This window comes from Lynx canadensis, chromosome B1 (assembly GCF_007474595.2).
Source record: "Lynx canadensis isolate LIC74 chromosome B1, mLynCan4.pri.v2, whole genome shotgun sequence".
NCBI classification, from domain to species: Eukaryota; Metazoa; Chordata; class Mammalia; order Carnivora; family Felidae; genus Lynx; species Lynx canadensis.
The window spans coordinates 26,904,277-26,927,898 of NC_044306.2; the positions used below are offsets into that span (position 1 = coordinate 26,904,277).

The window sequence follows — 23,622 nt, forward strand, 5'->3', positions numbered from 1 at the left end:
TGAGCTCTTCTCCCACAGGCTCACCAGCACATACAGCACCGATCCACACGATGCTCTCTTGTGCGGGCCTGGGGGCCTGGCCACAGGGCTTTGTTCTCTGTCTACATAGTTGTTCAAGTAAGGCAGCATGGTATATACCCTGAAAGCAGGGACTCAAAGAGGTATTTGTAAAAAAAAAAAAAAAAAAAAAAAACTAAGCAAAGATAAATGACAAACGGGAAATGTTTTCAATTCATACTATAGACAAGGGATTAATCTCTTTCATACAGAAAGAGTTTGTGAAAATCTGTAAGCTAAACCAATCAGTTGTGAACACACAGTTCATAGTAAAAAATACAAATGATTCTTGAGTACATAAAAGTATCCAATCTCATAATAAAAGAAACGCAAGTTAAAATAGTAAATTAATGCAATTTACCTACCAGATTAACCCAGGAAGTTTTATGACAGTGTTAGTGAGTATTTGGGTAAAAAAGCAGTGAGTGGGGGGCGAAATTACATAAATGTGAACACACACTTTCATGTACTTACTTGTATATGCATGGCAGATCTTCTGGGTAAATATGTAAAAATCTGACAACATCGGTAAACATGGGTAAACTGAGAGTCAAGGCAACATAGTTGAGAAGAAGACACTATTGTATACACATCTGTATTTTCCAGATGTTGATCATCCATGTGAACAAATTATATAAAGAACTAAAAATTAGGAGTGAATTGGGTTATCTTAGACTTGGAGGGGTTTCCACAATATATTAAGGGAAGCAAGATACAGAACATTGCATATTATATGGTGTTGCTTTTTTAATGAAGCAACTATGAAATAAAATCCTTATATGTACTTACATATAGAGATACATGGTATATATACAATATATCATGATAGCATATAATTCAATACATTATATATGACTGAGCAGGGAGAGCTATGGAAGGTCACATGATTGTGTACCATAGTTGTTTGCAGGGTCTGGTGGAAGGAGGGAGGTAAGTCAAAAAGTATTCTTTTTTTTTCAATGTTTATTTATTTTAAGAGGGTGCGAGCATGCACGCAAGCAGGGGAGGGGCAGAGAGAGAGAGAGAGAGAGAGAATCCCAAGCAGGCTCCACACTGTCAGCACGATCTCACGAATGACCTGAGCAGAGATCAAAAGATGTGGGTGCTTAACCGACTGAGCCACCCAGGCGCCACAGTCGAAAAGTATTCTTTAACAATATGTCTGACATATCTCTGGAATACTGTGTGTGTGAGTGTGTGTGTGTGCATGCGCACACACACGCACCTGCATCTGTCAAACACGGAAGAAACATCGCCCACAAGCCACAAGAAAAACAGAGCTATCGTGACTCATCCATGAAATAGGACATCGAAGCACATGTATATTTGCATATATTTTGCACATATGTATATATCCATGCACGCACACCCACACACATACATAAAAAACATTCACGGAATCTAAGGGTGGTAGCTTCAGAGATAAGGATGTCAGAGGGTTTTTTGCTGTTTAATTTTTTGCTGCGTTTGAATTTTTCAATAAAGCCACTTTACCGTGGGAAGGAAAAAGGAATAATTTATAAACGCTCCTGTAGCTCGGTAACTCAAGGCTCCTCTAAATTTAGAGTCTGATCTCTACGTGAATTGCTTTGATCTGTTTGGAAACTTAAAGCAGGTGCAGTCATCTTAGCGACGGCAGAAGCCATGATGGTGATGACAGTGTTGGTGTCTGATTCTGCCAGTGCCTCTGTTATTTTTGCCCATTTGCTCAGAATGTTGGAAGCGCATGTGTTCAGCTGGAAGGTGGAAATGAAGAGGACTGGGGGAAGGGTCTCTCTTTGCTTGTCTCTTGCTGTGTCTGCTCAAAGCAATGGATTAAATTTTTTTTTTTAATGTTGATTTATGTTTGAGACAGAGACAGAGCACGAGCGGGGGAGGGGCAGAGAGAGAGGGAGACACAGAAGTCCAAAGCGGGCTCCAGGCTCCGAGCCGTCAGCCCAGAGCCCGATGCGGGGCTCGAACTCACGGACCATGAGATCAGGACCCGAGCCGAAGTCGGACGCTCAACCGACTGAGCCACCCAGGCGCCCCTCAAAGCAATGGATTATACATTAAATGCAGTTACACTGTTGTAAACAAATACCCAGAATCAACATTTGGCCTAATTACAGAATTCAACCTATACCGTGGACACATTTCTATGACTTAATGGTCAGGTTTTCTCTGTGATCGAAAGATAAACCTCCAACTATTACTTAAAATTAAAAAAAGGGGGCACGGGGCGCCTGGGTGGTTCAGTTGGTTCAGAGTCTGACTTGACTTGGGCTCAGGCCACGATCTCACAGTTAATGAGATTGAGCCCCACACGGGGCTCCATGCTGTCAGTGAGGAGCCTGCTTGGGATTCTCTTTCTGCCTCTCTGCTCCTTCCCTGCTTGTACTCTCTCTTTCTCTCTCTCTCTCAAAATGAATAAACATTTTTTAAAGGTGAAGTAGAATGGTAGGTATGGACACGGGACATCTGCAGAGTGTACCATTAAATGGAAAAGTAGGCTATGGATCAACACGTGCAACCCCACCATCCCCTAGGGCAGGAGGGTCTGACCACACAAAGACGTTTTCTCAATTCTACTGCTTTGTGTCTTTGCAACTCAAAAGAAGAATGTGATTACTTGGTTTCTGTGTTCTTGCCCAGTGCCATCCCTGACCTTAGGGGCAGTTAGAGCAAATGGTGAGCTGATCAAATTGAGGGCAGGGCAAGAATAACAGAGAACAACAAGGGGGAAAATCCTGGCGTAACAGTATTATCCTGTCAAACGCACACATTTTACACAATGCGCACATAAAAGTCTCAAACGGATCGTGCCGAATTGTTCATTTTGGTTATGGAAAGTAAAAGCAGTGGGATGTAGGGCAGAAATATTGAGAAGGAGAAAGTTTCCATTTTCCTCATCTATATTTGTGTTCTTTGATATTTTTGGCAGTGAGCATATTTCCATATATTAATCATTGAACAGCTTTATTGGGATATAATTTATGTGTCACAAAGTTACCCATTTTAGGTGTGCAATTCAGTGATTTTTTTAGTAAATTTACTAAATTTAAGAGTTGTGCAACACCCCATCCCCCCCCCCCCCCCCCGCCAAAATTGTTGACTCAGGTCAGCTTGGAACTCTGATGGGAGACACGCCTCAAGGTCAAGTTCCGTGTCTTCCCAATGAACTTCCCTAGGGCACCTCACCAGAGCCAGCTCCCTTGGCTATTATTGCTCTGTAAGGCTGGATTCCCTACTTTCATGAGAGGTCTGGGCCCTGTTTCCAGACCGTCCCAGCTCCCTATTCTGTCTACGCTGATGACAGTGAGGTTCCCGGGACCTCGATGGGACCTTTGCTAATTACTGAGAGATAAAGCCCATGCCACTTAGACCCATGGATCCAGAGGCTGGACAACCTTTAGGGAGCAGATGGTCATGAAATCCCCAATCTCAAGGTAACAGACGACTTTTCTATAAGGGCGTCTCCCCCTGAAGGCACATATTGGAGAAACGGACCTTTTCCTTTTGTTTCCAGCCCCTTTCTGTGCCTCAGCCTGCCTACCCTCTCTCTCTCCTCTCTCCCAGGAAAAGGAGACCCATCTAACTGCTCAGAACTCAGGACAGCCATTGGACTACAGTTTTTTTTTCCACTGGGTGAGGTCCCTATGCCTCAAGGTGAACACATTTTCCTTGTTATTTCTCCTGCCACAAAGCCCTTCCCTTCTCTGCCAGCAACGAGGATGGTAAGTTGCAGTGGGCCTGGCTCTTTCAGGTTCACGAAGTACGAAGTTGCTGGTCTAAGCTGGGTAAGAGTCTTGTGTAAGAGCCCGTCATTGGGAGGTGGCAGATGTGTATCCATTTGGTGGCTGTTACTAGTAACCTCTTGGATGAAAATCCAGTCCAAACCTCCCTACCCTCACGGCACTGTATGTGCCCCCAGAGACGCAGGGCAAGGAGTTTTCGCAAGGACTCACGGGAATGTGTCTGTCCAGAGACCCCTGAGCTACCCTGGTCTGCCTGCCTCAACTGGCTGCCAGACAATTTCAGTAGCTTTGTATTCTGCTGGAGGAAAACCCAGCACACTCTCTCTAGCCACTTGTTCTCCATATCATGCACTGGGTTGGTCTCTACGCCCCGCCCTGCAGCGGGGAAGACACCTTGGGTGGACACAGACGTAAAAAGGTGAACTCTCATGGTGAGGTGGGGGTCTTGAAATCAGTGGTTGCTTCAAACCCTCCTACCTGCATTCCCTCCTGGGATTGCACTGTTCGAGCATGTCGTTTTTCGAAGAATGGATTTATCTTGTGATGTTTTCTGGATCAGAAGGGGCCATAGACAGTGTGCGTGGTGGCCGGAAGCTGTTTCAGTCCTTGGAGGAGATCTTAGATGATAAATGTCTCTTGGTTAGGAGCAAAACTTGAGTCTGAGGAGGCCTGACACTGCGTCAACCAAGTAGGGAGGAAGTGACTTCTGAAACCAGATCGTAAAAAGGGGTGTTGACTGGACCACTCGTCTCGTGAGAAATCTGACTGCCCTCAGGAGAGGGCGTGTGTTGGCAGTCCAAGTGACCGTCACAACTGAACTCTAGCTGAGAGCATCGCTGCCAGCCATTTGCGCCATTTTGGAGGCACGGCCTAACCACCTTCGGATGACAGCGGTGCAAGCTGTCACGGACTGGGACCACCTGAGACACGCCGAGGGAGGACTGCTTAGCGGGGCCTTTCCCAAGTTTCTAATCTACAAATTCGTCAGCAAAATAAAGCGGTTATTGGTTTATACAAGGAAGCTCTTGGGGTAAGTTGTCATAGTAATAGCGACAGTAATCCGAAGTCAGGGTCTGGGGGTTGAATGGAAGGGGGAGGGTGGAAGAGACAAAGCTGTATCAGGGATTCCTGAGTGGTAAATCGGACATCACCTGTAGGAGTCTGTAGGGTCTCTGGCTCAGGAAGTCTTAGGTGGGCCCAAGAACCTCTACCTTTTAGATAATCTCCCACAGGAGAGAAGGATATATATAATCCCCATCCCCCCACCTTGCCATTCTCTCCCATCCTGCCCATTTCTGCACATTTAGTTCTCCAGGCGAAATCAGAATCATTTTCCCATGTTCCTTACAAATCCTGTAGGTGTTGTGAGATCACATTAAATGTATAACTTACAGGGGCGCCTGCGTGGCTCAGTCGGTTGAGCGGCCGACTTCGGCTCAGGTCGTGATCTCGCCCTCCGTGAGAGTTCGAGCCCCGCGTCGGGCTCTGTGCTGACAGCTCAGAGCCTGGAGCCTGCTTCCGATTCTGTGTCTCCCTCTCTCTCTGCCCCTCCCCAACTCATGCTCTGTCTCTCTCTCTCAGAAATAAACATTTTTAAAAATGTATAATTTATAGAGAAATATTTTTTCCAGTATTAAGTCTGTTTATCTGAGAGCATAGTATGTCTTTTACTTTTTTCACGTGTTCTTAGAAACCCCTTGGTAGGGCTGTACTATGTCCATTATATAGGTCTTGCCTATGTCTGGTAAAGTTTATTTTAGCCATTTCATCTTTTTTTTTTTTAAGTTTATTTATTTATTTATTTAGAGAAAAGCAGTGGGGGAGGGGCGGGGGGGCAGAGGAGCTGAAGCAGGCTCTGTGCTGTCAGCACAGAGCCCGACGTGGGGCTCAAACTCATGAACCATGAGGTCATGACCTGAGCCGACGTTGGATGCTTAACCCACTGAGCCACCCAGGTGCCCTGTAGGCATTTCATCTGTAAGTTATACTGTAAATGGGATCGACTCCCATCTTACTGTTGATGGATATGTTCACATAGCAGCACCTATTGATTTTTTCATATTAATTTTACCATCAAGTGCTTGCTGAATTTTCTTACTTCTGATCATCTCTTAGTTGATTCTGTGTTTTCCTGACACACATCCTCTGCAAACAATTTGGCTTCCCACTTTCCAAACTGTATACCTCATTTTTATGGCTTCCTAATCACATTGGGTAGGGCTTCCAGAATATCAAATAAAAATGATAGAGTGGGAATGAGGTTTATTAATTGCTTTTGGTTTACAACTTGGGAAATCTGCACAAAGGAATCTGATAACAACCCGCAGATCAGCACTGGGGGACCGCCAATTTATATAATTCTTTATCCAGGTATTTCTTCAATCTGGCCTTCAAACATGCTGGTGATTTCCATGATCCCAATGGAATATGAAGTCCGTAAACTTTCCTAAGATTCTGTGTGAGTCAGGCAGGACCTTTTATCAATGGGGAGGGGTGTCCCAGTGGTAGTGATGCCTTATACATTTTACTATAGCCCTAATCGCTTCCTGCTTAGGCAGTTTGATCGACTCCTCCCACCAAGGAGCCATCCTTTTCGCTTCATCCTGTGCTTGGCCCTAAGGAGATTCTCAGATGAAGGACAGTCCCTGTCTCTTACTGTTCTGTTTGTTTTTGAAGGAGAGAGAGACAGAGAGTGAGTGGGGGAGGGGCAGAGAGAGAGGGAGACACAGAATCCGAAGCAGGCTCCAGGCTCCCAGCTGTCAGCACAGAGCCCGATGTGGGGCTCGAACTCACAAACCATGAGATCATGACCTGAGCTGAAATCAGACACCGGCCCGACTGAGCCACCCAGGTGCTCCACTGTCGAATTCTTCCCGTAGGAGTGTGCCTAGAGAAATCAGGTTCTCAGAGATGCACGTCAGCTATACCATCACTGTCCTCAAGTGGTCATCAGGGAGAACAGTGGGGTCACTGATTTTACCAGCCAGTCTGCCTACCATCTTACTGTCAATGTCACTAAGCGCACATTAAGTGACCCAGTCCTTCCCTTCTCTTCCAAGTCATCCCAGCAGAGCAGTTTTCAAGGAAAGAATAAACCAGGCCAGAGGTGGTTGAAAATGTATTTATTTTTCTTCAAATGATCTTTTTCAAGCAATAAATAAAAACAGACATGTCAACTTTTCTAAAAAACAAAACCAAACAAAAAAAAATCCCCTAAACTATATACATCCTACAGAAATACAAGCATATCAAATGTAGAAATGACATCACTCTGAAAGACGGGGCTATTTACAAAAGTTACAAGTATTGCATTGCTCTGTCTTGAAGAAGCCTCTTCCTCATATGACTCATAAGCTCTAAGAACAGGCAGGGTGCCCTTCGGGGACGGGGTTATCTTCAAGAGGTGAAACTCCCCATCTTTCTTGTTCGACAAGGAAAATGTAAGGAAAGACCCCAACGTCCAGACACTGTATTCAATTCGCCGACAACGTTCCACAGATCAGATGACTTTCGAGGAGCCTGAGAGGTGCCCCCTTCAGGAGGTCACATGCTCCTTGAGCTCCTGATAGAAACCATCTCGTCCCGCAGCCAGGCTGGGACGGGTGGCAAGACCCTGCTGAGCCAGTGACCAACCCCTGGCTGTGGTTTCTTCGGGACAAGCTAGTTCTGTCATGAAGACTAGCCTTCCAGAAAGCAAGGCCATTTTCCCCATCTTGGCTGCACATGGGGCACACTTGGGGAGCTCAGAAACACACGGATGTCTTGGTCCCAACTCCAGAAATCCTGGCTTAATTGGTCTGGGATAGCCTGGTAGCAAGGTTTTCAAAACTCCCCAGCTGATGCCGGTGGACAGTCAAGGCGAACCACCCCTTCCGTACTTTGGGCTTGGTGGCCAACTCCCATCCCGATCAACCATCCTGCCTCCGACTGTCCACTTTCCCACAGATGTTTACATTTTTTTCTCATGGCATCCCAACCTTATTGAAAACTCTGGAATCCAGTTCCAACAAGCACCTGAGCAAAATGGCCTCAGGAGGAAAGGACTGAGACTGTGAGCTCCCGGCCACCTGTTCTTGGCACTTTCAGCCTGGTATGTCTCCATGGGAAAGTCAGGTGTGTTACCCTCAGCGACCCACAAACACCCTTGGTCACACAAGATTCTGGGAGCTGACAGCAACCCTTGGTCTCTAGAGGAGATCCAAGGTAGCCAACAGCATGGCTGATAATCAGTGAAAGTGGCAACGTTTTCCGGCCATCACAGAAAGTTTGCATCACCAGAAATCACTTCATGGGAGAGAGGCCAATGGAAACCCACCTGACCATTTGAACTGACCCTGTGGTGGTGTCTTCATTAGAGTTATGTCGAGTCATCAAAGAGGCTTCTGATGGCAGAATTATGACCACCTCCCCCAAATCCCCTCTTCCTATCAAGCCAATTTCCTATTTTTATTTCTGAGAGTTCTGGGACTCACGTTGTCATCAAGTACAAAGAAAATGGCTTTATAAATAGCAGTTTGACACAGTGACAGAAGACTTGAATTGGAAAGTGGGGGGAAGACGTGTCTGGGGCTGGTCCTGAGCTCCGACTGTCCACATGGTTGGAATCCAGTCTGGGAAAACACAGGTTTTGGCGGATGTGCACTTGTTCTATAGAAAGTGAGTCTGTTCCAGGTTACTTTTCCTCCCCCTGCAACAGCCACCCTGCCCCCCAGGTCCATCTGCTGTTGGAACCCAGGGCTCCCTCAGCTGCAGAACCCAGTGGACCTCATTCACCACAAAACACAGAGCAACCTCCAGGAATCAAGGAAAAAGTGGGAATGGCCAGCTGTGCCACCTCTAAATAGGTCCATTGTCCAGGCATCTTAACCCCTCCACACCTCACCCCTATTCAGCCAAGCGGCTCCTAGGGAATGAGGGAGCCTTTGGCTTTTCTAAAAACAGGAAGCGGGAACTCTGGCCTCACCCAAAGACAGGGCTTGACAAAGGCAGGATGAGTGATACCAGCACAGGTTCATGTTTATGGAAGGAAATGTAATGAACCTGGTCCTGTCTGGGATGCCAGGATAAGAAAGAGCATTCCAACACGATTCTGACATTGAGGCTTGAAGTTATTTACGGATGAGCAAGAATATTCATTTAGATCTAGACTCACAAGGGGCTAAAGAACAAAAAAACAAAAGAACAAAGAACAAAAAAACAACCAAAAAATAAACATGCTCTCATTTCTAGACAAGTTTGCAAATACCTCTAAGCTGGCACTCAGTAACAACACTGTTCCACACTACTACAATTGAAGTAACATGTAGCTTCCCTCCTCCCTCCCCCCAAGCCCAACCCACACACAACATCCTTCTCCCTCAGAAAGCCTTACCTCCATTTGGAAAGGCCCCTTCAAATGGCATTATCCCAAGAATGGATTCCAAAATGGCACCCGGCACCCACGGTGCCCATTCCAGGAGCCCAGCAGCCAGCTCCCAAGCAAAGGGTCTGCCCAGCTCCTCACACACACTCTTCCATCCTAGACCTGAAACATGGTGTCCATTCCCCTCTTTTTATTCAAATAAGGGCCTTTAAAAAGTATTCACCTAAGCCGGGGAATTTTAAGAAGGCAAGAATTTGTTGGCGTACTTCTACTCTCATAGGATTCACATCACGTCTGGCTCTAGTCAGCTGGGTTCCCCAATGGCTCGGCCCAGTGATTCCCTGGAGGAAAATCTCCACTGCGCCCAATTTTTCAGGAGCACCTTATACAACATGGCATTTCACACATGATTTGCAAGTCCTCAGGCAGGTCTGTGAGAACATGCTCCCACCAACTGGATCACTGATCCTCAGAAAGAAAAGACTGTACTGTTGGGATGTAAAGCCACTTTAGTGTTCCATGTGCCCAGGAACCAGCCTCAAAAGTCATCAAACAGCAGTCCTCACCTTCCTTCCACCTGCCACCCCACCCTGCCTGCTTCTCAGTGGCAACCAATCCCAGGTGTCTATCCCGCCACCTTGTCCACACCTGGGAGATGCCATTTCCCTTCTAACTGCTTCGACATTTGCACGCAATCGTGCTCCGCTGCGGGACATCGACAGAAACATATCCAAAATTCACTGTCACTAGACTCCTTGTACTTACATACTCTGAGGAAATTCTTAATAAATACTTTTATTTATTACGAAGCGTAATTATTCACCTGTTGGTGACTTCAAAGGGAAAACCACGTCCTATAAGATTTCGTCAAAGAACACAAACAAAACATCGACCAAAAAACAACAACAACCAAAAAAAAAAACCAAAAACCTGTTACAAGAACAAAAAAAGGACGAAGCACACAGAACCAGGCACTTCTGGCAAACTTGTTTTCTTTTTGTCCCTTTCCCACTCCCACCCGCCTCCCCCCCACCTTAACAAAACTGGGTGGGCACATTTGCCAGGATCTGTGGGTTTCCTAACTTCAAGCCTTACCGCTTAAAAAAATGAGGTAAGAAATTCCTATCTGAAAAGTAACAGACACACAAACCAAACCAAGGTCTTCCCTGCCCGCTGAGGCAGCCGCAGCCGTTATTGCTCTAGGTTGGAGTGTTTTGTTTGCTCGTAGTAGGTGTATTCGAAGTCCTTATTGCCATTCTAGCTGGCCCCACGCTGGCCCAGGAGGAGCAAAGGGGGAGGAGCTTGGCCACCTGCTCCCCACGCTGGTCAGTCCCCGCGGGGCCGGCGGGCTCGCGGGGTGGGGGTGGGGGGCTCCGAGCGGCCCTAGCAGCTGGGGGACGTGGTGATGGGGCTGTGCAGGTAGGGCAGGCTGCTGGGGGCCGAGTGCACGCCCACCGACACCGGGAAGCTGAAGACAAACTGCGAGGTGGGGGTGGGGGTGGCCTTGCCCCGCTCCCGCAGGGGCCCCGAGGGGCTGGCGGCCTCCACGGCGCAGGACGTGGCCAGCACCTGCGACTCGAACTGCAGCAGCTGCCCCATGAAGCTGAAGTTGGGCGAGATGATGCTCCGCCGCTGCTTGACGAACTCGAAGGCCTCCTCCAGCCTCACCCGCTTCTTCATCATCAGGTAGGCCAGGCAGATGGTGGCCGAGCGCGAGATGCCCGCCTGGCAGTGCACCAGCACCCGGCCGCGGCAGTCCTTCACGGCATCTGGGGCAGAGAGCGCCACGCGGTTAGTGCCCCGCGCGCGGTCCCCAGGCTCCACCAGATGGCAGGTGCGGGAGGCGCCGAGGGGGTGGGGGGGGAGGGGCGGGGAAGAGTGTTGGGGGAGGGGCACTCCCGGTCCAGGAATAACGTTGGCGGCCGAGGAGGGGGAGGAGGAAGCCCACCGCAAAGGACTCTAGGATTCCTTCCACCCATTCTGGGCTATTTTTTTGAGGCTGATCCAAACAAATGCACTAAGCTTGGGAAAAATGCATGGTAAAGCCGGTTAAATCCCAACATACCTTCAAGGATTTCCATGTGCAGGAACAAAAACACTGGCCCAGTTCTCCCTTTATTTGTTTCCTCCCCATCCCCAAAGCCTTATCATCTAGACATCTGGAGCCACGCACGGAAAACGTTATTGCCTAGATAAGCTAACGGCCCGGCTGGGGAGTCTCTCTTCCTATCTATCCCCACCCAACACAGCATCCAGGCAGTGAGCCTTCCTCAGAGGCACAGGGGAAACGGGCACACCCCGGCGACCACGCCCCTTCGGTCCCTCCTTCCGCAGGCAAGTACCCGTGGTTCCCTCACAACCGCCTGCACTCGGCCTCCACCCTGAACCGCACCACCAGAGCCAACCTACCGATGTACTCAATGGCTTCCATGAACCAGGAGCTGATGTCTGCCTTGTGGTTGTCTTCCACGGGAATGCACTTGTACTGATAGTGGCCTTCAAAGTGGTTCGGGCAATCGGAGGAGACATTCAACAGGGCCGTGATCCCCAGCGCGTCCAGCATGTCCCTCCGGGCAGCGTGGTAGGCACTGCCGAGGTAGAGGAAGGGAAGGATCTCCACAGGACCCCCCTGCGCCAGAAAGAGAGGGCAGAGTGCCCCCAACATCGTGAGTGTAAGGCCCCCAGGAAAATGGCCGGGGTGCTTGGGACAGGGCGGGAGGGTACCTGGGCGAGGTGGGCTGTGGACACAGCCCTTCCGGGTCTCCCCTTAGCCTGCTGGGGCTCCTGGCGGGACACCAGGCCCGGTGGGCTTCTCTAGCCTTTACGCTCCGCTCTGCTGTGAGCGGCAAAGCCAGGACAGGTCAAGCCTCGTGGGCCCCACCTGCCGGTTCAAGCAGCCCCCCTCCCCCTCGATAAATAAAGTGGCAGACACAACACCGGCCTTGCCACACCACTTAGGACACGAATCTACACCTAACTCAGCGCCAGGCTGTCTGTTGTGGGGTCGAGGGACTTATTTCCCTGGGCACATTAGAAACGGATGCTGTTTCGGCCTCACAGACAAGAGGCGGGATCTATGAGGAAATGGGGGCTGCAATTCGTGACGTTTTCTGAGTCAGACCAACTCAAATGGTCTGGGATCTGACAGCAGACTTGCTGGACCCTATGAATCCACTCCCTCTCCGTCTAAGTGCAAAGGCTGGTAAGACACAGAGCAGCTTAAGCCAGTTTTCTTGGGGGAGGGTTGGCCAACCATTTATGTCCATTGGGCGTTTGCAATTGGCTTGTACACGGCAGGGTGGCCTGGCTCTTTCTACACAGCAGCCCACATGCGCTGGCTTCAGCAAGCCCCGCGTGTCCGCACGTGAAGTTAGAGGCAAAGTCAGAAAGTTAGGTCTTTGTATGTTTCCAAATGAGGGCAATAAGAGGGAAGGAAGGAACAAATGGACCCTCCCTAACACTGCACCCCAGTACTCGGGGTTCACTCCATTCTCCCCAAATTGAGGCACTGGACCCAAAGCCTCGGAAAAGCAGAACTCTGAAAATAAGCCCCCTTGCCCCCGCCTCACCCCCTCCCATTGCCCCTTCCTCCCAGGCTCTGGGCCCGGGTCTACCTGGTCGTGCAGCGGGGTTCCACAGGAGCCACAGCCCACGTCCAAGGACTCAGCAGTGCTGGGGGGAACAGCAGGTGGGATGGTTGCCAGGGCCTTCGTTTTGGAACAGAATTCTGGGTACTCGGAAGAAAACCTCTCATAGCCACCTGTAAAAGAGAAAGACGTTGGTGTTAATAGAGTCACGAAGCCGGCAAAACCCCAGAAAAGTACTTGAATCTGACTCCTGGACTGAGGAGAACGGCTGGAAGCTGGGAACGGCCGGATCTACATTGGCCACCGGGTGGCGCTGTGGGCCCAGAGATCACGGCTATGGAACCTTCAGAGAGCCGCATTTGGCCAGGGCTGCATCCTGAAGGCTGGAAGGGAAGTTTTAGGAGTTAAGACTTAGGTTTGGGAGGCAGACACAGAAAGGACGACGTGCAGGGGATATGCAGAAGGGACTTTCCACGGCAGCTTCTTGGGGTGATGACAAAGCATGGAAGACTAGCCATTGTGTGTTTCCAGGAGCCCCGAGGCAGTCTGGTGCTGGGCCTTGGGGCCTGCAAAGATGTCTGTCATCCCCCACCTCCAGTCCTGCCTTTGGAGAGGTTCTGCAATGTGGGAGAGAAGGAAAAAAAATTTACCCTGGCACCAGCCCTTCTGGATCTCAGCAACAGAACAGATGCCAGTCGCCCAGCCTCATGAACAGCTGTTCATCAGCAAGGGGCCAAAATAAGAGGAAACGGGCTTAAATATAAATCCCTCTTGCTACATACAGGTTTGGGGCAAGGCAGGATTTCCTGACCTGCGAGTTGCTAAGCTCTGGAATGGTTATCTGTGGGATAGTCTTCCGGGGAAGGGAGGTCTTTTAAGTAAAAAGAGATAAAGGGCCGACTTCTCTGGAATAGTGTTAGTGCCAAGCCGAAAAGCTCCTGCTGGCTGGCGGAGGGCAGAGAGGCAGGAGAGGGGCAGGAAACACTAGAAGAGAAGCGCTTGGTCAGTATCCGATTTACTCTCACTTCTGGGACTTTGCTTTGCGAGTAACTTATCATCCACGGTCCTTGTGTGGCCCTGCTTGTATTTTTATCTTGCAGTTTCCACAGGACCTGAAACATATTACAAATTCATTCAGGAGAGCCTACAGGTTGTGAAGCGACCATTCAACCAACAGTCCCGAATGTAGCTAGCACCGTTAAATCCTGACTCGTAAGCGGCATGGTGTCACGGGTTCCTAGAGACATTCATGGTAACCTTCCGACATGCAGACATGTGACAGTTAGTCAATCACTTGCCCAGATCCCAGCCCTAGAAAATTCTGCTTTGCAGAAGAAGGGAATGCTTCTTCGCCACATCATAAGGCTTACAGAACAGGGTATACATTTTTTCCTCTCTATTCCCCTCCATTCCCTCCCTCGGGATATAAATGGGGATCTCTCTGGTCACAGGCCCGGCTCCTGCTGAGTCACAATAACCAGCTTCCCCCGGAGGAGAGGGCCCAGTACTGGCAGCTTCGGGCGCGTTGGTGGCCTTAATGGTCATCTCAGCACAGGGGCACCCCTCCTTCCCATAAGCACCCCCTTTTCTTTACAAGGCTACAAACATTGCTGCCCCAAATGCAGTGAATAATGAGGGAAGATGGCTCTTCCAGCAAATGTCTTTAGCTCAAGTTCCTAAGGTAGAACTCTGGGAAAGTTCCTTAAATGTTTCCCTTTGAAAGGCAGAAAGGGAAGTGAATCAATCAACAAACCATTGTTGAACACCTATATACAAAGCCATTAGCTGTTACTCTATGTATTTCTATAGGATTTAAAGACTTTTAAGTAAAATGATTTCCTGTGTTTATTACGTAATTTGAGCTGTTCAAATATGCTGTTTTCAAAGCTATGGAAGACATGGGCGGTGCGCTCCCAAAGCTTGTCACCCAGACAGGCAGACTAGCGGTGCCCCCCCTGAAAGCGAGTGCTGGAGACACAGGAGCGCCAGGGCCAGGCTGTGAGGTCACCGAGGAGGAGCACCCCCCCCCCCACCAAAGGGCAGCGGAAGTAGGAGGAGCCTCAGAGTGGTCAACACACAATGTCCTTCCCATTGCTGAGAAGGTGCGGGACAGGGCACCAGACTGAAAAGGCCTGCGTTGAATCCCAACCTGGTTAAGTCATCAAGCTGTGCGGCCTGGGGCTGTCATCGAACCTCTCTGAGCCTCTCCCTCACTTGTAAAGCGTGATGAGACATCCGCACCTGGCATCCTCTGAGGACTGATTGGAACAGCCAGTGCTCTGCACCTGGCCTCGGGGAGGCACCTAACGAAGACTTCCTTTTCTGGCACTTACAAGGGGACTCCAGCATTACGGGCAATTTCCCAGACTCTGGACAGCCCTCTCCTCCTGGGCTTTACTTATTTTTCCAGTCACAGTCTTGAGATCTGGTAGTTGGACAGCAGAAGGGCTGAGTTCACTGCCTGAGTTCCAGGACCTTTCCCCATAGGGGACATTTGCTGCCTCCAGGTCGATCCTCAGTCAGCCCCGCAGGTGGCACAGCACCCACAGCCCAGAAGGCTCCCGAGCTGGCCGATGCCCTCGGGGTGTGGCAGGCAGGGGGCGAGCAGCCAACTGGGAGGGACAGAGGTGACCCGGGGGGCCAGGCCAGGCTTGAAGGGGGGCCATTTGTCATCCGCACCACCCCCAACCCTCTCATAACAGGGCAGAGAGGGCGGGAGAAGGCAGCATTAGAGTGGAGCAGAAACAGGATTACTGAGGTCCATTCCCTTTGGCAGCTCTTTAAAGAACAAGCAGAAAGGAACCAAGTGAACAAGCAGATTTGCCTGAGGGACTGGAGTGTCCCAGGCAGGCAGCCGTGGAAGGGATTCTCCCTCCTGAGCTGTCACTAGCTCTGGAGGGTCTGTGGCTGACCGTTATGAAGAGTTGCACCCAAGGAGCTCCTTCCTGCGGGTGAGAGCGGCACCGGGCGGGGACCTCGGCTGCGCGCAGCACGGAAGGACAGTCCCAGAGCACGCAGGCGGGGTGGCAGGCAGGGTGGCAGGGACGGAAGGCTGCAAGTGGGGAACCACCCACGTCCACACTCCACAAGACCAGCACGTCCACGCCGGGTATCGGCTCCATGTTACTAAAAGGGATAGAGGAAATGCTATGTGCCAGGTTCTTCCCAAGCAGCAGTCCTTGAGGGGTGACTGGCCCCAGGTTTACAGATGAGGAAACTGAGGCGCAGGGCAACCTCAGGTAAGGGCAGTGCCAGCGTTCAGACCACTGACCTCGAAGCCACCTGCTAGTCTGGCCACCGGGAGCCGACCCTGCTGTGTGCCCATCTCTGCCTTCCTGGTGGTCCTTCTCCCGGGGGAGGCACAGACTGCTGGTTTCATCCCATTGAAGACACATGTAGAAACAGAAAGGATCTGGACACTCGTGACATTTCACCAATCTCCGCGTCTAACCGGTGTTTTTCAAACTACAGGTTGCCACTAAAGAGTCATGACTAGCACTCTTTATTTAAGGAAACACAACAGGATAGAAACTTCTAGAATCCACTGCATTTAAAGAAGGTAGAAGTTCATGGGCCTCTGGTTTCAGGTGTATCTGTATCCCTACGGGGTCACGATGCAAGGATTTCAGACTGTTATCATCTTTAACTTCTGATACTCTGCGATTCTAAATGTCACAAGCTTCTCTGCAAAGCAGGTGTCTAAGATCTGCATTTCTAGCTTCTGAATGCAGTTTCATGACACATACACCAATGACTTTCCGCCTGTTTTGTGTAGCTCCAATTGGATGTAATTCCATAACAGATATTCTGACTAATTTTGACCTGTTTTTCCCATGTTCTTAATAATAGACTTTCTGGGGGCGCCTGGGTGGCGCCCGGTTGAGCGGCCGACTTCGGCTCAGGTCATGATCTCGCGGTCCGTGAGTTCGAGCCCCGCATCGGGCTCTGTGCTGACAGCTCAGAGCCTGGAGCCTGTTTCAGATTCTGTGTCTCCCTCTCTCTGACCCTCCCCTGTTCATGCTCTGTCTCTCCCTGTCTCAAAAATAAATAAAACGTTAAGAAAAAAATTTAAAGAAAAAATAATAGACTTTCTGGTCTTAAAGCTCTCATTTTCTCATCTTAATTTTGAAACGTGAGAGTCTAGAGGGAAGAAAAGGAATATAATATCCCCCCAACTTTTTTTGAGGGATAACCACATCCATAGCTAGCTGAACTCCACGCTCTTTTTCTCATACAAAGCAAGACAACTGTCACAGCTTACTGAAAAGGATGACCCACTGTCCACACGTCCATGCAGGGCTGCGACAGTGCGCATAGAAGTGCTCTAGAAAGGACAGGCTGGTGCAGTGCCGATCACATCACTACAATAGGACTCTTAGTGGGGTCTGTGATGGGGAAGCCAGTCATTTGGTGGGGACAGTGGTCACAGATCTTAATATGGCTGTCGCTCTTCCAGTCACCCTCTCTCAAACACTCAGAATGTCACCCGTTCACAGACAGGGGCTTGCTCTCCTGGGACTTCATTATCAGTACGAGCCAAACGCTGCCCAGCAAGAAAGTCTGGGGTCATTCGACTTTGAGAACTCCCGTTGATGCGGGTGTTAACTTAGTAAGCACCCACGTAAACGCTGAGCAGTGCTGAAGATTTACCTAAGTGAGCTTCCCACTCTGGGACCCCACACACAGACCTGTGCATCCTGGGCCAGCTGGCTGACACTTAATGCCACCCTGGAGCTGGAGCTGGTTCACGGTCCCTCCCAGTCCTTCTGGGCTATCTGCTACTTTCAGCAAGCTGGCTGGTGCTGCCTTCCGCTGGAGAGTGAACTTTTCTTCCTGTCAAACTTCCTTTGTTAGGCGGCAACTGCCTCCCAGTAAGGAAACTGGCTATCTGGTTTCAGATGTTCTGATTTTTTAAAGGAATTTCTTGGCTCCTTGGAAAAGCCACCTTCCCTCAGTTCCCAGTGTAGCCCGTCTCTCCTATAAGCCCTCAGGACAAGCCCAAGGGACCTGTGATAGGCTTCCTAGTGATAGGGTTTTCACTTTCAATTGATACCTGCGCCCGGTCTTTTGTTACTTTTGTTGATTGGAAATATCCAGGTCGAAGGAGTTTGCTTCGCTTGCTCGGGGTCATTCTTTAACGAATGACAACAGAGGTGAGAGATTAGCTCTAAGGCCTGCCATTGTGTGTAATGCTAATGCTCTCAATCCTTGGCTGGCACGGGCACTGTATCATATTTATAAGAAGAAAGGCCAGTCCGTTTCTCTTTGGGTCAAAAGGTGTGCAACGTCATCCCCACCCCCCCAGCCGGGGTTTGCTGTCTGCTGCCACTGACCTCCTGGGGGACTAGGATGGGCCAGGGAAATGGAGACAGAGAGAGACAAGACCCAGCTCAGCTGCTGGCTGAGCGCTCCCCCCACTCCGTCATTGGCCTTGGGGGCTGTTTCCTACAGAAAGTGTAATGTCACAGTCTGTAGGGTCAGGCCTTAGGACTACAGTGTATGTGAGTCCCAACCTGGAGGGAGAAGCTATCTAATTGATATCTAATTGATCGTCCCACTGCCTCAAGACAGGGCCAGGACAACTTTTAAATCAGAACTTAAAGAACGGACAAAAGTCATGAGCTGAGATGAATTTGAGACAGGAAAAAAGTAAGATATTAGGGTAAGAAAATGCCCTTTTTGTCCTTCTCTAATGACCAGGGTCTAAAACCCTCATCTGAGGAGCTATCAAGGAAAGAAAGGGAGTTCAAAGGAGGTGTGTATTCTAATGAAATCTGAAAAGCTGAAATTTCTAAACTTTCCCCCAAAATGCCTTACAGGACTTTAAATAAAATGAGCTTAAAGTTGGGGGGTGGGGGTGGGGGGAAGATTTGCCCCAATGGGAATCTTCTACTAGCAAAAAGACCAGAGAGTGTAGTGATTTAAGGTTATCGTTCTTAGCAAAACTTGGGATAACATTTAGGAAATGTAAAGGCCAGGCAGCATTTTATTGGTATTAAGTAACATTTACTCTTAACTACGAATTCTTGCATGTGGTGTTAGTTAACCACCTGCAGCTAACTCATTTCTACCAACGCACGTCCACGTGGCAGAAATAGAAAACTCAGATTATTAAACACAATTAGTTGGTAGAATTAGATAGCCTTTGGCTGGAAAGGATAATATAACTTCCGAAAATATTCTGTTTTTCTGTTCCTGTAGGTTGGCAGAGAACAGTCGGGTCTGGCCACTTTTCCTTTCACATTCCCCACCACATGTGCAATGAGATATACAGAAAGTCCCATTAGATGGAAATTAAAATGAACAACTCCGATGGGAACCAAATTACCCAACACTGAATCAATTTAGGCATTTACTAAAGATAATCTAAGGGGCTTTTCCTCCCCAGTTTCCCATTAGTTCTCCGCCCCCAGAGTGCCCTTCCATGAACCCACATTTTCTCCATTTTACCGGCTTCTCCACTAGAACTTAGGAGGCATGGCTGTCCTCTTCCAGCGGTGTGGGAGCAGACACTTCCCGGTTCTCCCTCAACTCACTAGGGATGCCTTTTCATTAGAGGGCCAAGGGAAGGAAGAGGAACGGTGTTAATTAATACTTCCTCTGCTTAGCACACATATGAAAAGAAGCCAGGTTAATAGCATACGACCCTGTGAACCTGGCAGCTTCTACCATCGCTACAGAACAAGCCCCTCACCACCACCACCACCACTGAATTTCAGGCGGCTGCTTCCAAAGCAGGCTCCTTTCCCCTGGAAGACACAGCTGTTCAGCTGAGTGTCCTGGCTACTCCCCCTGGCCTGTTCCAGAAGAGGCATTAGTTCAACCTGCCGCCCAGGCCTAGATACTAAAGGATATCGACTTTGAGAAGCGGAAGGTAGGCCTCCCCACCACCCCAGGTCAGACAACAGGAAGCAGTACAGGGCCCAATAGGAAAGAGCCGTTAGATGGCTCCTCTTCCTCCCTCCAGGGACCTCGCCAACGACCAGAGAACTGTCACTTTACCCAGAGGCTTCTGCCCTACTCAGTCTTTAACATTAGCCTCGCGCCCAGCAGCCTAACGGATCTGGCTCTGGGCTCTCCCCTGCGGGTCCAGGGAGGTGCCACCAGCGGGAGGAGGAAACCTTAAAAGCACGCCTCCCTCCCAGGGGCTTAAGCGTCCTGGAGCCCGGAAGCCCAGGGGTCAAGGTCCCCTACCGAGCTGCGGCTCTAGGGCGATCCCCTACGGGTTTCTTCCAGGAAGAAAAACAAAACAAAACGCAGCCAGCCTCCACGTGGATCTGCACCACCTCGAGAAGAGCCCTGACTTCCGAGCCCGCGAAGGAAGGCACAGGCTCGGGCTCTCCATCAGGAGGGATCCAGGGCAGTGCGGCTCGGAGTGCAGCCCGTGCCACCCGAAAGGGCTATCTCCCGGGAGAAATTTCTCCCATTGTCGCCATGGACGCCGGCACCAGGCAGGGGAGGGGAGGCGCGCTCAGCAGCCCGGACCCCCACACTGGCACGGGTGGAAGCCGGACGTGCGTCTGCCGGGCGCTCCGGGCACAGCTCGGCCGGCCCCCAGGCAGGCGAGGCCGCCGAGTCCCAGGAGCCCGGCTCGCCGGTCCTTCCGGTGCCACTCCTTCCCGGCACTTTCTCTTAAAGCGCTTTGGGGAGAAAAAAGGAAGATTAGGCTGGATCGGAGGTGCAAAAGGCAGCTCTCACAGAGAAAGAAATATCAGCAAAATCGCCTTAGTAGTTCAACCAAAGGTCAACAGCAGCATTTCCCCAGCAGCTGACAGGTCAAATGGCCAGGAAACAACTGCCGAGAACAAAGCCCCCCGCTGTTCAGCAGGGGCGAACCCGGCTCGGCGGCACTGAGCAGTTTTGTTGTGCTTTTTGGAAAGGGCGGTGGGGAGAGGTTTCCGCCCCTCCTCCCTCCACCACCTCCCTTCCTCCGGGGCGAGCAGGTCCGGAGGGGAAAGAAAGGAGGGAGGAGGCGAAGGACGCCGGCAGGGAAAGGAGCGGCTCTTTGAAGGCCAGGGTCTGAAACGCCTCTCGGGTTCGGAGGCGAGGACCGGACGCGGGCGAAAGAATGCGCGGAATGCGGCAGTGGGAAGACGGGGCGCAGCGCGGCAGGGGCGCCCCTACCCACACCCCGTCCTGTCCGCTCTCCCACCCGAGGAACGTCAGGGACCGGGACCCGACGAGGCCCGGCAGGTGCGGCCGGGGCACCGGCCCTCCAGTTACTTAGATAGCACGCGGTCCTTTGGGGGTTCTGACTTCCAGATTTGACCAGAACTCCCGTCCCCGAAGTTTCGCCAGGTTTCACTTAAGTCAAGCACGCGCTAACAAGACAGTCGAGAACCCCGTCTGAACAAAAGGTCGTACTTCTCCGCGGCCTGAATTTAAGGGGGACGTTCGCGTCTCGCGTTCCCCGAAACTCAGTCCTCCCGCCCCTCCCCCCCTTCCCCGCTCCCGGAGCTGGGGTCTAGCCCGAGGCGGGAGAAGTTGGCCACCTTCCAGGCGGAGCTCGGAGTTGGGCAGCAGATAGCTCCACGCAATGTCCGCAACCCGATCTTCCTTTCTGCATTTACCAAGCCGATCCCACCTCGGCGCTCGCCCTTCTTCACCGTATTCCCCACCTCTCGGGTTCAAGGGGTCGGACTCAGTGCAGGGCCCGAGCACGCCAAAACGACAGGCCTGACCTTCCGCACCCGCACACTAGCACCGGGAGCACCTCCCTGGACTATATATGGGTGGGCAACGCAGTGGAGCCACTACGCCTAAGAGACCTGACGGTTAGTGAGCGTAAATAAATGCAGTCTCCAGGAAGAGTACCGACTTGCAGGTGACAGAGGAAACGCACCTTCACCGTCTCTGAGGACTTCAGGCGCTCGCACTTGCACACAAACGCACGAAAACCTTGCAAACCCATGCAAAACAGCACGCACAAAGGAGTGCGTGGGTACCCACGCAGCCACGAGTCCCTCCAGGCACTTGCTTCTTCCCTTGCCCACTAAGGCGCAGGCCGCCAAGCCCCGCGACACCTACCCTCCAGCTCGCGCCCCGGCGCCAGAGTTTACCTTTGAGCAGGCAGATGTCGGTGCGCTCGGCGTTGCGGCGCAGCGCCTGCACTACCAGCGACACGGTGCTGTCTTCGCGGAGGCTCTCCGCGCGCGGGCTGCGCTCGTCGTAGACTATGACCGCCGAGTAGAGGCCGGAGCGCAGGCGGGCGCGCACCTCCTCCTCCGCGGGCAGGATCTGCTCCAGGCTCACCGAGCCCTTGGCCCGCCGCCGCACGATGGTGTTGCAGCGCACGTTGACCGAGCCTCGGATGTAGCCCGCGCTGTGCGCCAGGAACGGTCTGCAGTCCAGGAGCAGGCACTTGCCGCCGCTCAACAGCCCAAAGGCGCCGTGGCTGCCGCTGCCGCCCGCGCCGCCGCCGTTCTCTTCCCGGTTCATCAGCCTTTTGAGCACGCTGCAGTCCATCTCCCGCAGCTCCTCCACCGTCACCATGGTCGCCGGGAACCGCGGCTGCTGGGCACGCGAGGAGGAGGCGAAGGGGACCCGGGCCAGTTGGGCTGCAGGAGGGGACAAGCGGGGGCTAAGGGAAGCGCGTGCAGAAGTGGCCGCAAACTTGGCCCCCACGGCCTCCCACGGGCGAGCCTCTTCTCCCCGGTCCCCTTCCTCCAGCAGTCTCGCGGTTACATAGCAGTCCGAGCGGCCTCGGGCACCGGGCGGCACCGCGCGCGGTGCTGAGGGGAAGGTGAAGGGGAGTGTGTTTATGGGAGAGAGGACCACCGGGGCTCCCTTCTGTTGCTGCCTCTATTGTATTTTGCCCGTTGTGCCGCTGCCGCCGTAGCCGCCACCGGCGCTGCCGTTCGGGCCGCTGCCGCTCGCCACCGACAGCCGGAGCTCCGCGCACTGCCCCAGCCAGAGTTTCCTCTTTAGCTTGTAGATGTATTAATGCTCCTCTGCACTCCCCTGGGAGGGGGCAGATTCATTACTACCTCGAGAGGCCCCGCCCCTTGCCATTCTGGGCCTCGCGCCCTCCCCCCCCGCCCCCCGCGCCGGCTCCCCGCCCCGCGCCTGCTCCCTCGGCCCCGCCTGCCCCTCCCCTGCCCCCTCCCCTGCGCGTGAATGGAGCGCGGGCCGCTTGCGCCCAGTCATGGGAACGCGACGTCACAAAGAGCAGAGTAAACAGGGCGCTCGGCGCTCGCCTTCAGGCCCATTCATAAAACCGAGACCTAGAGGAAGAGGGAGGCGGCCTCCGACCGGCAGGCGAGCGGCCGCGCCAGGACTTTGTGAATGGAACGCGGCGGCGCCTGTCGCAGCCCGCCGGCCGGCCCCGGCCTCTTCGGCACGCGTCCCGCCCGGACCCTAGTGGCAGTCCAGCCATTCCTCCCCGCCGCGGCGATGCGGCGTTCGGCGTACGGAAAACGGCCCGCCGGGAAGCCGGCCTAACGGCGGCCGGGGCTCGGTTTTGGAGGTTTCATTCCTTTTTGCCTCCGTGCTTCCCCCTTAGCAGGCTCGCGGGTCTCCTCCCGCGAACCGAAGTGGAGAGGGCAGCGTTGCCCCGCTGCCCAGCGGGCATGGCCGGGGACCTCCTCGCCCGGGGCTTACGGAGTGCGTTCCGCCCGGCCGGTCGTTTTGTCGAAGCGACTCCTCAGACGTTAGCTTCTGCATTAGTGTGATCGATTTTCATCTCAAGCCATTAAATCAGCTTTATAGCTTCCCGAGAACGTGGGCAAGCCCTAACTTACAAGATGAAAGAGAAAAGCCCTCCTGCCCCGCAGCCCAGTAGTAGTGAGGTGTTGGGTTTGTTGCTTTATGACCCAGAGGGAGGCATTAATTGCCGGAATGCTGTTTCTATGGAGGAAGGTAGGGGTGCCACTCCCGTCCA

The 23,622-nt window shown here is 52.0% G+C and overlaps 1 protein-coding gene across 1 annotated transcript; it reads right to left on the reverse strand.

Annotated features, from left to right (window-relative positions):
• Positions 1-9,482: 9,482 nt before the first annotated feature.
• DUSP4 (dual specificity phosphatase 4) lies at positions 9,483-22,672 on the reverse strand. Its single transcript, XM_030312271.1, has 4 exons — positions 21,803-22,672; positions 12,771-12,916; positions 11,566-11,785; positions 9,483-10,925 (listed from the first exon to the last, which is right to left on the reverse strand). Exons 1-4 carry the CDS (start codon positions 22,233-22,235, stop codon positions 10,540-10,542), a joined length of 1,185 nt encoding a protein of 394 aa, XP_030168131.1. The 5' UTR covers positions 22,236-22,672; the 3' UTR covers positions 9,483-10,539.
• Positions 22,673-23,622: the final 950 nt, after the last annotated feature.